Source organism: Rattus rattus, chromosome 1, assembly GCF_011064425.1.
Source record: "Rattus rattus isolate New Zealand chromosome 1, Rrattus_CSIRO_v1, whole genome shotgun sequence".
In the NCBI taxonomy this organism is placed as follows: domain Eukaryota; kingdom Metazoa; phylum Chordata; class Mammalia; order Rodentia; family Muridae; genus Rattus; species Rattus rattus.
The window spans coordinates 144,897,371-144,910,806 of NC_046154.1; the positions used below are offsets into that span (position 1 = coordinate 144,897,371).

The 13,436-nt window shown below is 46.2% G+C and overlaps 1 protein-coding gene across 1 annotated transcript in view; it reads left to right on the forward strand.

Annotated features, from left to right (window-relative positions):
- Cspp1 (centrosome and spindle pole associated protein 1) overlaps nt 1-13,436 on the forward strand; it is a 114,063-nt gene that overhangs the window by 93,038 nt on the left and 7,589 nt on the right. Inside the window, exons 18-25 of the mRNA XM_032906662.1 lie at nt 535-647; nt 4,130-4,279; nt 4,595-4,741; nt 5,413-5,517; nt 7,651-7,717; nt 8,180-8,297; nt 10,437-10,576; nt 11,466-11,606. Coding sequence (XP_032762553.1) covers nt 535-647; nt 4,130-4,279; nt 4,595-4,741; nt 5,413-5,517; nt 7,651-7,717; nt 8,180-8,297; nt 10,437-10,576; nt 11,466-11,606 — 981 coding nt within the window. The remainder of the gene's footprint in view (nt 1-534; nt 648-4,129; nt 4,280-4,594; nt 4,742-5,412; nt 5,518-7,650; nt 7,718-8,179; nt 8,298-10,436; nt 10,577-11,465; nt 11,607-13,436) is intronic.

Consider the following 13,436-nt stretch of genomic DNA (forward strand, 5'->3'; position numbering starts at 1 on the left):
TTTATAAGGAACACACATGACAGCAAACTATTGCCACATGTATATCCCTTTAAAAGTACTCTGTGCGCGACAGATAGACCCAAGGCTGTGTGCATGCCACTAAAGCACTAACTTTAGCAGCTTTAAGAGTAAATCCTATTATAGTTAGACTAACTTCAATTTTAGGAACTTTTTCTTTTCCTCTTCCGCCTTCAGCTCTGAGTCCAGGGCCTTCAGTGCTCGGCAGCTGCCGTGCCACTGAGCTGCCTCTCCAGCCTCAGGGTGTCCTAAGCAGAGGGTGTTCATGTGCACTCCCATCGTGAACAATGTGATGAGCTCTGATGGCTGTTCAGGCTGTTAGTGTCTGACACTGCCCTGCAGGCCCTCCAACCCTCCCTCACTCTAGTCTGACTGTTTGCTCTCTCTTGTGGCCTCCATGACCCTCACACTCTTACCTCACCTCAGGATTCTCTATGTAATACTTCTTTTCATATGTGGGTTTATTAGCAGATCGTTCCTTTCCTAACTGTATTTTTTGCAAACTGTCTTTTAAAGGTCCTTTACAAACACAAGGCTCTCCTTTTGCCCGGGGAAATACATTTGGCGAGCCACTCAGCGAGCTTCAAATTAAACAGCAAGAATTATACAAGAATTTTCTTCGTTTTCAGGTGAAAGCCTTGTTTGGTTATGTTTTCAACTCTTAATGAATATAATAAACTAAACTTGCAAGAATTTTATTCACTGTGCACTAATTTCTAAAATGCTACGTAGTTAACCAAAGTGTCTAGTCAGGCAATGCTAAAATCACATTGTTCAGTCATATAGAATCTTTTCTAAACTTCACTGAATGTCAAGTTTTCTGAAATCCACTTCAGGACCTAGGATGAGTCTGTCCATGTGCTTGTTAGGGAAGAAGCCCTGCCTCCCCCACAGATGTGCTATCCTTGGCTCAGTGCAGACATAACAAACAGAAGTTACGTTTCAGCTGAGTTCCTTTTAGCACTCTGACTAAGCAGGAGGGTTGAGAAGTCAAAGCCAGTCAGGGTCTCAGGAAACAAAACGTTTACGTATAATATAATGCACTTTTCAGTTAAATGCCTCTTTCTGTATTAGGCAGGTTGCATTTAAAGTAGTGAGATATTCAGACTGTTCCCAAAGGAGGCACTAAAGCATGTAGTGTTTATTAAGCAACAAGCTTGGGGAATCCACAGTATTGACTTCACGCTGAGCAGAATAGAGTCCAGACGACTGTGATGTCTGCTCGTAAGGGACTGGAGTTTCTCTCTCCCCCTGCTTCTCTCTACACCTACACACGTACGTCTCAGGGTGGCCTGAAAACATCTCTCCTTTGGTTTACATTCTTTGGAGGACTGGATAGCCCAGAAGCATGGTGTCTTGTGAGAGCAGTGAGTGTCTGTACGGAAATGATTCACAGAGAATGTGACAGATAGCAGAGTCCCGCAGATGTCAGGCTCAGGTCAGCGGCTGAGTGTGGGGCAGAATCAGCTGTTGAACTTGACGGAGCTGTAGTGGTTCTGTTACCATGACAACAGCAACTCAAACTGTAAGTTGTTCTCTAAGTTAATTTAACACATGTACCGTCGGGTAAGGTAAAACCCCCAGTTGTTAGTTTTCAAGCCACTTCATTGTTCACAGATACTGTTACATGTGTGGATGTTGTTATGTGTAATTCTCTAGAGACAGACAGCATCTCTGTTTTAGGACCTGCAGCTAACGCACAGATGGAGGTTCTTACGTGTGAAGCCTGTCTTTGGGTGGTGCAGCCTCATCTGTGGCAAAGCCACTACCACAGGAGGTTTCGGCCGTCACTTTGATCCCTCAGCACTCCTTGTAAATCCTCAGTGCATTTATGAGTAGAGAACTCTGTTTTGTGTTTTTGGGGATGGGAGATTGAGACAGGGTTTCTCTGTATAACAGGCTATCCTCCCTACCCCCCACCCCAGCTCCGCTGGTTTTCATGGAACTCACTCTGTCTCCTGGGTTCTGGGGTTAAAGGCATGTGCCACCACTGTCTGCTGAATATATTACTCTACAATGGTGATTTTTTCAGTTTTTTTCTTGGTGGTCACAAACTCCCTTTTTTCTTCTGTCACAAATCACAGAATTCTAAGCAGCTAAATGGTATTTATTGTTACTGTCAGTGATACCTTACAGAAACATCTAAAGCCTAAGAATTTAAATAAATGTTTTAAAATGTGCGAATTTGCTCATAAGGCCGAGGAAAGAAGCTTTAGTCCAGGATGTGCACAAATAAGAGTTGACTTAATGCATCAGAAGCCGTGCTGCTATTCAGATTGAGGAACTAACACTTGTGAGTGAATTTTAATAATTCAACGGAAAAAATTAATTAAAAATTCAAATATCTCATAAAGTACTTTTGTGTTATATAGTTTGAAAACTGACCTAGAAGATAATTTTCTTCTTTTTAAAAAGTCTTAGCATTTCTGTTGGCCCTAGGCTGTGTCTAGTAGATGTGTGGTCTGCTGATGCCGTACGCTGGCAGCTGCCCTCTGTAATGTGGTTGTTGCTCCTTCCCATGGAGGAAGGAGAAGATGGCCTGGGGTCGAGCCTAAGACTGTGCTGCAGCGACGGTGCTGACTCTGGAGTGGAGCACTTCTGGGTGTCTGCACTTTGTTGATACTGAATATCATCAGGCTGTGCAGTTGGCCTCAGGGGAGGCTGTGGTTGGTGACTCATAGTTCACGTAGGAACATTATGCAGAACATGGTCAACATGCAACCTTAAACCTGCAGAAAATTCAGATTGCATACAAATACCTTCTATAGGAAAAATGTAATTCAACATGACACAGTCTCACAACGAACTCCCTGCTCCTCTCCCTCTTACAGTCTTCCTAGATGATCCAGCCCTGCATCAGCATGGCTGCCTAAGCAGACCTGAACTAGGACAGCACCAGTAGACATTGACACAGAAGGGCAAACTATCAAGGGCCCTCAACCTTAGACAGAGAGTTACAGGCAGCTAAGGAATGTGGAGAGCAGGAGAAATTCTCTTCCTCGGGGAAGATAAGAGCCTGCCTGCTGCTCAGCCCTGAAACCGTACACATACAAGCAGCGTTCTGTGGACTGAGTGTGCTGTGTGTGTACATATATGGAATATATATCATGAATTTGAGAGAATAAGGAGGGGTGGGAGGGAGGAAAGAGAAAATGGTATAATTTCATTTTAATTAAAAATATTTTAACAGAAGATCTATAAATAATATTAACTGTAGTCTGTAAAGATAGCCTTAAGCTAATCATAAGTATCCAATAGCAGAAGAACTTGGTGGTGCACACCTGTAATTGTATCACTTGAAAGGCTAAGGCAGGAGGATCACCCTAAGTTTGAGACCATCCTGGGATTTCAAGGGTAACCTCAGAGTGAAACTTTGTTTCAGAACACTAGAAGATGAATAGTTTTAATTTTTTTAAAAGAAACCCAATTCTACCATTTTCCTGCTTGGTCCATAAAGGGCATTCATTATGTCCTGTTTCTTAGGGCTTGCTCCTGTCCATATGTCTGCTCTAGAACATTCTCTCACTGTGGTCTCGGCCCTCAGAGGATTATTGAGAGAAGTGTAATTCTGGCAGCTCTGGTCTGGGAGGGAGCAGGCCTGTGTGTGCTGAGCACAGGCTTGCTCCTGAGCTGCTCCCCAACGCTGGGGATTCCAGTTCCTCTCTATCCGCCAGCGGGGAGAAAAGCACTGTGAGGAAATGACTCTGGTAAAGAGGCTAACACATTCAGTTAACTCCTGGGTGGGGATTCTCTTCCTGGTCAAGCGCATTGACGTGCATTGGGAATCACTGTAGAATAATGCAACCATAGAGATGTCCTCAGCACCCTAGGTGCAGGCAGAACTAATGTGCCCCTCACATCTCCTCACTAATCCTGGGGACACTTCGGAGAGTGCATTAATAACTCACTAGTCTATTCCCCAAGTTCACACAGTTTGTATTAGGTGGAGATGAGTTTGACTGGCAGCTTCTAACAGTATCCTGTGTCCTTCCACGTAATAAATTCAGGACACCCAAAAATGGAGAACTTGCGAATAGAAGGCATCCAAGAAAAAGTGACGCTGTGACTTGTCAGTAGGTGAGCAGGATAATCACTGAGCCCGCTTCTTTAGATTGAGGAGAAGAGACAAAGAGAAGAAGCGGAGCGGGAGAAGCTGAGAGTTGCTGAAGAGAAGGAAGAAAAGCGGCTTGCAGAGCAGAGGGCAAGAATTCAGCAAGAGTACGAGGAGGAGCAGGAGCGGAGGAGGGCGAAGGAAGAGGAGGTGTGTCTGACTCTCCAGCCAGGGGAGGGTACGCTGACTCGGAAAGGTGCCCGGGAGCTTATGCTCAACGCCGTCTTGAAATCCATGTTTAAAGTGCCCCGTTGTTTCTGCATTATGTATTATTTTATTTAAGAGACAAATTGTTTTTAACTCTAGGCTGATAAAAGATGTCTACTGTTTTATTAAATAGATAGTATCTTCATTTTGTAGAACACCATATCTTTTATATAATCAATTTTACTTTTAGACAAAGTAACATAGTTTTAAATGTACTGCAAATGCATGCAAGAAGTGTGTCTTTTTTAAATTTTAAAGCAAAGGCTGAAAAATGAAGAACTTATTCGGTTAGCTGAAGAGAGGCGAAAAGAAGCAGAAAGAAAGAAGAAGGAAGAGGAGGAAAAGCATAACTTGCAGCTTCAGCATTACTATGAGAGAGAAAATGTTATTGGAGATGAGGCAAAGGTATGTCTCGGACGGAGGCACGTCAGGCCTGGGGTTCGGGCCTGCAGAGTCGGGAGCGGTTAGAAAAGGGAAGAAAGGGGGTCTTGAACTGAGTATGGACACTACTGACTGCCATTGGTGAGGTGGGCCACAGTTGGAATTTTTTATCCTATTTAGTGGCCACTTTCAGTCTTGTTACTGTGGTCCTATGGTTGACTGTGCTGCCTAAGATCTAGTGTAGACCAGAACCACACGGACTGTGAGGCTCACAGGAGCTCGCCAGAGTGACTGACTGGCTAGCACACCAGTAGAAATATTGGCCTTGAATTTTAGTTACCTAGTGACTCATCTTTTACTGTATTATATTGTAAATTAAATGTAATTCACCAAAAAGACTGCTTTTAGAGCCACTGTTTTTGGTGCACAGGGTTGGCCTGAGGAGCTGAGTATGTGAATCATGAGTTACAATTATTAGACAGGACTTTCTTCTGCAGAGGCCTAATGCGATCTTATACACTTGGAAGAGTTGGACTGTTTTATAAAGAGTATTTTATTAAAAGCAGAAGAAATCTGAGCTTCTTAAATGGTTGTGATTATTGAGAGAGAGAGAGAGAGAGAGAGAGTGTGTGTGTGTGTGTGTGTGTGTGTGTGTGTGTACATATATATGTACAGAAAGCTTTTTTTTTTTCCAGTACTTGAGACAGCCTTCTCCTGTAGTTCCTGCTCTTCAGAACAAAACTGCAAGCAAAATCCAAAGACCTCCTTCAGTCGACACCATCATAAGTTCCTTCATTCAAGTATTTACTTTTTTCCCAGAGTTAATCTTGAGTTTTGGAATAGTACTTTATGAGGTTTCTGTAGTTTCCATGTTGCTAGAATTGTGACTGATAGCACTTGGCACCCTAAAGCTTAATTCTTAAGGAACACACAGTCTGTTAAAGCAAATGGCGTTGATTGTCACAGCTCCTTAAGAATGCCTGTTTGTTGCTCTTGTCATTGTTGTCATGTGTTTGTCTTGAGTTGGGGTCTTATTCTGTATCCTTGGCTGTCCTGGAATTTGTTCCATAGACTCAGCTGGCCTCCAGCCCACGGACATCTGCTCCACTCTGCCTCCCACATGCTGGGATTAAAGTTCTTCACCACCTTGCCTGACTAGGAGTCTTCTTGGGAAAGTCTGTGTTAACTAGCTGTAGTTAGTTAGTTATACTTGTGCATTCCCTTATGTTTAGACCGATCTACAGATGTAAAAGGAAGCTAGGAAGGGCGGACTGACGTATCTGCGAACTCAAAAGGTGGGGCAAGCCGTGTAAGAGCGTCCTGTGGCTTGGTTTGGCCTGGCCTGCGGTGTCGTGTGCAGAGGCGGCTATGAGTACAGATGCTGTGTTGTGTGGGGAGAGTTGTGCACTTTGGCCTTCCTTCCTCCGTGGGCTTGCGGATTGCAGAGATGTGCACTACCACATGAAGCATAGCAGCGTGCTAGGACTGGACATTTCTCGAATTCTCCTTCTGACAGTCTGGTTCATGTGCTCTGTAGTTGAAAACAGATGGGGATTCTTGCGATGTTCAAGGAGTGTGGCCTGGGCACTTGAGCTTGAGTAAAGTTCTCCTGGGCAGGGCAGACAAAACATAGGACAAGGTGCTCTGTCGTAAGTCCTGACGTGAGGTTAAGGGCTTGGTGGTAAGAGGTCAGGGATACTTTTCAGGTTTCTGGTGATGGTTATACAGAGTTGGAGTTCGAGAATTGAGCTGTGGCTGAGGAAGGCATTTTGGACTAGGTTTGTAGTGTGGGAAGCGGTTAATATTGGTGCTAAGTGAATTAGTGTGGTTCTGCAGGGTCTGTGTGTAGTTCACATTGTTGCTAAGTGAATTAGTGTGGTTGTACAGGGTCTGTGTAGAGGAGTGAAAAGGGCTGAGGATAGAAGTTGGAGGAAATTAACAGTGTTTGAATAGCAGAGGGGAGCTACAGGCAGAGTGTCAGCCGTGCTAGTTGTTACTCACCGAGGAAATTCAGGGTGCAATTGCTCACTGAATATGTGACTTGGGAATCCTTGAAAGGACCAGTATCAGCACAAGACACCCCAAGACCAAGTTCTTATCATAAAGGAGATTAATTTTCTCAGAGGGACAAAGAGCAGGAAATAGGAGACAGGAGATAGAGATTGAGGATGAGGAAGAGGGGAAGGAGACAAGGGAAGAAGACAAAGGACTGCCTCAGGATAGACGAGTCAGAGGTGGTCCATAGGCCAGTAGCGGTTTATAAAGGTAAAATGGGAACCTGTGTTAGGATGAGACATTCGATTGTAATTGGGCGTGCTAATGAGGTGAGCCAAAGGGGGCCTTGGTGGTCAGCCTCAGGAGGAGAAATGGCTGAAGAGTGGAATAGATCTTGGTGGCTAGCTTTAGGATGTAATCAGTGGTTTTCAGCCAGGCCGAGGGAATGGGGGAGCTGTGCATGCCGTGCTCGGGTGGCTAGAGTCCTTCTTGTCACTTTATTTGGTACGGGCACTCCCACAGAGCAGTGGGGGCAGAGGCTGACACTGACTGTGATCAGGGCGTGAATGAGGGTACAGAAGTGGACCCCAGAAGAAGACTTTATTACTCTTTTCTCAAGGGGACAGTGAGTGCTCCTAACCGCTGAGCCATCTCCAGCCCTGTGAAGCCTGCGTGGGAAGGGAGATGCTGACGAGCAGCTGATGGTGAAGGAGGGGTGGCTTGGTGCCTGGGCTGAGAGGAGTGGACTCACTTAGGAGCCTAGAAGAGGCTGTAAGAAATGAGAGGAGCGGGAGACAGGCACAGGCACAGCACACTCACATAGTGGTTAGCAGTGGCCAGAGGCAAGGAGCTGTCCCTGTGGTTTACAGTGGAGAGGTTGGCTTTTATCCTGAGGGATAGGGAAGAAACGCCGATGGTGTCTGTCTTGTTGCCCACAGGAAAGCTCCATGTCCCGGGCACAGTCTCCTCCGGTCCCTGCGAGGAAGAACCAACTCCGTGCAGAAGGTAGAGGACTTTTGTAGGTGCGAGGCTATTTGCAGTAACCACAGAGCATTAGAAAGCTGCAGAAATGACGGCAAAGGTGCTGTGCCCTACCCCACACCGTGCACAAGTGGCAGTGGGCTCTCTGCACACAGTCCGTCGGTAGCTTTTCACCAGTTCACTCGCATTCCTATTGCTGTGTTCTTACCCTGTGTGATTTGTGCAGCCACCAGGACAGTCAGCCTTCAGAGTGCAAGCCACTCCTGTGTTAGGCCCTTCACAGTAGCCTTCTGTAGACCCAGCAGCATCTCCCTCACTCAGATTGTGGATTAACGATGTGCGTTAGGATGTGTATGTATGTAAAGACACATCAGCACCGTTCATAAACATTCTCCGAGCATTTTAGCTTTATGAAAAGCCAGGTTGTGTTTGGTAATTAATCTTTCGTTCTTTTTTTTTTTTTTAACTTCTCCATGGAATTTGTAGAGGAGAAAAAAAATGTAATTATGGAGTTATCAGAAATGAGGAAGCAGCTCCGAAGTGAGGAGAGGCGTTTGCAGAGTCGGCTGCTGCACCTGGAAAGCGACGACGACATCCCCATCAGGTGCTTCTGCACTGTCTCCCGGGATTGGACTGGTTAATCTCAGAGCCTCCTGTTTCCTCCTGTGTCCTCTAGAAATCATACGTAGAAATGTAGTTCCATGAGGGAACCAGTGACAGTAGTGGAAAACTCTAAGATGAGGACGCGATGGCGTGGACCAGTGCTTTGTTGGACACTCATCTCCTAGCAAAACAGAGCTGGTGTTTTTGCCAGAGCCCAACTTCTCCAGAGCAGGGCTCTTGCACTGCAGCTTAGCCCCAGCAGGAGCAAAGGCAGCATGGTTAACTAGAACCATGTCCACATAACCGATCTGATTGGATCATAGATGTGTGTCGTAGAGACATTGGCTCGCTCTTCTCATTTCATAGAAGAGCCTCACAGAAGAATCATCTCACTGCATCACCAGGCTCTCTGTGAGCAAGTCAGGAACACATGGTACAGACCACATGCAAACGAGATCGAATAACCCAAGTCTAAAAAGTCAATTTATTTATCTATTAGAATTAATGGGAACTAGAGAGGGACCCAAATGGAAAAGACTCTTTGAAATTGCTCTTGGTGATTATTTCAAAGAGTCCTTGTAGATTTTTTATTGCCATGCAAAAAGCAGAGCTCTCGTCTTAAAGGGAATAAAGACCATTTATTCTAGAGGCATTTCTGAGTGACCATGGCCTGGGAGAACATTTCGGTTGCCCTGACAAAAAGGTTTTATGAACTTTTTTTAGTCTGACAAAAGAGAAAGTCCTACTTCAGCGCAGATTTACAGGCGTTGTCTGTGCATCAGGGTGGGGAAGCTTCCCCAGAGGCCGATGCTATCTGATGGCACTTTTATTACTCACTGCCACAAGACTTCAACACAGCAGGTATGGGAATGGCTTTCCAGAGGCCAGAACTCAGGCCGAGAGAGGTAACCAGCCTCCGGACCTGCAGCATCCCAGTCTGTCTGCAGCACTGGAAGGCTGGGGAGCCAGGCATAGCCTCTGCAGACACAGGGTTCCCTCAGGAGCGTTTGTTCACAGTCGGATGCCGGTTCTTCTCAGACGTTTTCCTTTAAACTATCATTCTAGATTCATGATAGATCCGTGCCGGCCTTGACGGGGCCATGCTGTGACCCTTCTAAAAGTGCCCTGAGACAAAAGGAAACCCCATGAGAGGACCTGGGTGTTCTGATTGCTTATGACTGTAGCTTAAATTACATTTTTTTTTTTTTAAGGAGGAGGGATGCTAGGTTTAGGGGTGCACACTTTTAGTCTCAGCACTGGGAGGCAGAGGCAGGCAGATCTCTTATGAATTCAAGACCAGCTTGGTCTACACAGTGAGTTCCAGGCCAGCCAGAAACTCAGAGAGAGACCCTATCTCACCGAGAGAGGGGGGATTTGGGGGAAGGGGGAGGTGAGAGTGGGAGGGAGAAGGAAGGGGAGGACAGAGGAGCAGGGGGTGGTCTCCACAGTATGGAAAGAAGCACTGATTGGTATTTGTTTTTATTTTCAGAGCTAGAATTTCCATTCTCTGTCCATTTTCTTTGGGGGAAGTGGCAACGGTCAACTATTAGCAGAAAGCTCCATTCCAAAGCTACCTAGAACATTCCCTGGGTCCCAACAGAACTGAACAGTGCTTAATTTAATAGGAAGTTGTTGGGAACTTTTTATAAAGTCGTGCACAGTTAGTTTACTAGTACACCAGTAACAGCATGTTGTGAGTCTAATTTCTACTTTGGGCTGAGAGAAAGGTAAGATTCATGGACACCTAATTTCCGTTATGTCCGGTGCATGGTAACTTCACATTTCTTATAATTCTCTTGCTCACAACATGATGAAACTGGATAGATTTTTATAGTGACATTAAAGTCATTTCTAAAAAGTAGTATGCCTGATCTTTGTGGTTCTTTTGTAGCTCAAGGTGACATCAAATTAATCAGCTGAGGCTGGCCTTGAGCTCATGCATGCTGTGATAGGTGACACCATGGCCCTTATGACGTCTCTTGTATTTTGCATAGGTGATTGACAGCAGGGCAGGGCAGGGCAGGGCAGTTAGAATATATGTAGTAACTGTGGTCAAATACACCGAGTTGCTTTTACAGAGAGTTGAATGTCAACTCATTTTCCATCATACAGCACATTAATTATGATTTGTCCTTCATAGGAAAAGAGAGAGGAACCCCATGGATATATTTGATATGGCTAGACATCGGGTACAGGCTCCTGTCAGAAGACCATCGCCTAAGGGCCTAGATGCTACTACGTTTCAGAATATTCACGACTTTAACGAGCTGAGAGAGAGGGGTGAGAATAAATCTAAGATTGCTCTAGGTGACTTCTTGGGTAGCAGGGAAGCTGCAAGCAGCCTTGTAAGTGCTGTTTCCGTGAAGCCTTTCATTAAAGAGCGTCTTCTGTGTTCTTGAATTTCATGGCTTTGTAATGTCTTTTGACTGAGGCCATGATTTGACATTACGGTTGTTACTTCATTTTGTTTTCACTGAGGTAGTCACACTCAGGGTCTTGTGAAGTGCTGTCCACTGAGCTCTGTCCCCATCACAGCACAGTGAGTGTCCACTGCTCCCTGCCTTTGTGTGGCACGGCCTTCTCCATCACAGCTGCACCTCAGAGGCACGCAGTGGCAGAACTGACTCACGAGTGCGCGTGCTGTGGTCTCTCAAGCTCTGGCTTGCAGTAGGGCTCATTTCGATGTGCATTCTGTCAGCTGTATGGAAGTGTGATGACATATTCTCACCAGTGTAGGGGCATACGGAAAAGCTTTCCTTTTACCATTTACCTTTTGCAGAGGGCTGTAGTCCATAGAGTTGGAATCACTCTACATCCAGCCTTCTCAGATTGGTGCCTGCCACTTAGCAACACGCACTCAACTCTCCCCAGCACCTCTTCTTGGCTCCTTTCCCCCATATTTTTTCTGAGACAGAATTATACACAGGAGTCCATACTGGCCTAGAACTCACTGGGTAGCCCAAGTGACCTTGAACAAGTAGCAGTCACCTAGAACTACAGACAAAAGTCTGATTTAATTTCTTTTATTATGCCATAGCTACTCTGTTCATTTAGAACATGTTGGATGCTGACTTCCATATTTCAGTTATAAGCATGTGTGTACAGATTTTTTTCTCTGAAATCTCAGTTGAAAACAAGTCTTAACTTATATATGTAATTTTTGCTCCAGATTCAGATACTCGGGTGGATCTGAGATTAATGTACCCAGATCCTCCACGAGATCATCACACGTTGGAGATTCAGCAGCAGGCCCTACTCCGAGAGCAGCAGAAGAGGCTCAACAGAATGAAGATGCGGCGAGATGCGGGAGGTAGGTGCAAGCCGGCTGCTTTGGGGCAGCTGTGGCCTCTTCTTCAGCCCCTAAGTTGTGCTTGTGTTTGTGTGTCTGTTTAAAAAGATTTATTTGTGAGATGTGTGTGTGTGTGTGTGAGTGTGTGTGTGTGTGTGTGTGTGTGTGTGTGTGTGTGTAACTGATGTTAGAGGTAGATGTGAGCCTCTAGGAACCAAACTCCTGTCCTCTAAGATCAGTGAGTCATCCAGTCAGTCAGCTCTCCAGCCTTTTCCCCCATGAATTCGTTCCTGGTCACTGGATCACCCTCCTCCCCTTTCTGCCAGCCCCCCCAGAACTCACTCCCTCATTCCCTCCTCACCTCTGAGAAGGGGAGCAGGGCTAGGTACCAAACCCTCCCCACCCCCAGCTCATCATCATCACTGCAGGCCTAGGCTCAGCCTCTCGCACTGAGGCCAGACAAGGCTGCCCAGTTATGGGAACACGATCAAGCAAGAATCAGGGACAGTCCCTGCTCATTTTTTGGGGGGACCTGCATGAAGGCAATTGCATGTCTGCTACATATGTGCAGGGGGACCTAGTCCCCCCATGTATATGTTCTTTGGTTGGTGGTTCAGTCTCTGGGAGCCCACAGTTGACTCTGTGGGTCTGCTTGCGGAGTCCCTGTCCCCTCAGGATTCCTCAGCATCTCCCTCACTCTTCCACTCTCACCTTGGATTAATCTCAGGCCATTGCACTGGCAGCGCCATGCTCATGTGACTCTTGCCGTATAGTTTTGGGAAGGAACAGGTTCCACAGAGGGCTCTGATTAGCCCTGTAGAGTCAGGTACCCATGCTGGGGAGTTAAGCTATTCATTAGTGCTGAAGGGCTGGGTACTTTGATTATGCCGGATGGCTTCCACCCCAAGAACTACCAACAGAGGGCAGGGGTGCTCATTTGATCCTGGAGCACATTTCTTCTTCTGTGTTATGCGTGTGTGTTGCGTAATCAGAGTTTGGGGTATGTTTGTGTATAATTATCTGGTCATGTCAATCTCATGTAATGCTACCAGCATGACTGTGAGGCACAGAGATTGACCTACACTAACAGGACGTGATATGGTGGGCAGTAACTAGGCTGCTGCTCTCAAGGGGCTGCTGATACTGTGGAAGTCAGGTCAAATAACCAGTGTCTCAGCCTACAGGAGCATGTAACTTGCAGGTACACAGTGTGACTGGGGCCTACACTAGGGTGGAGTTACCTCAGCTTCCATGGGCCTTACTGAGCCCCAGGTGAGCGCTGTGACCACGCCTGGATCCCACTTGCTTTGCCAGCCTCAGGCCGCTGTGTGTGGGAGGATGACCTGTTACTTACAGGGAAGCCGAGGCCCTGTCTTGGCTGCTGTGGCTTTCTGCATGCGAGGAGGTGTCTGACCTCAGAGCTGTGATAGGACTAAGTGATGTGACACGTTAGGTGAGCTCGTAGATCAAGGCTTGGATATACACTTGTGTAGGAGACATCTTCCCTCATGGATCTCATCAGTTTAGTCAGAGCAAGACTGATAGTCTGCGGATGGGCGCTGGTACTTCTTTCTCACTAGGAGCAAACCCTGAGGGGGCCATTATGGTTTAACCATGGAAGAAAGTCTGAAGGACAGAATGTGGAGCTCCTTTGCTCCCAGAGGGCTGTGTCTTTGGAGGCTGCAGAGAGGACTGGGATACCTGACCTCTGCCCCTGCCTTTGCCCTCCTCCAGTTGAACGTACTCAGTCCATTGTTAACTCCACCGAGTGGCTTTGTGCAGAGACGACGGGAGCAAGATAACGGTTTAAGATAAAAAAGTCTGTGTTAATTTTTTTAAAGATATCAAAGT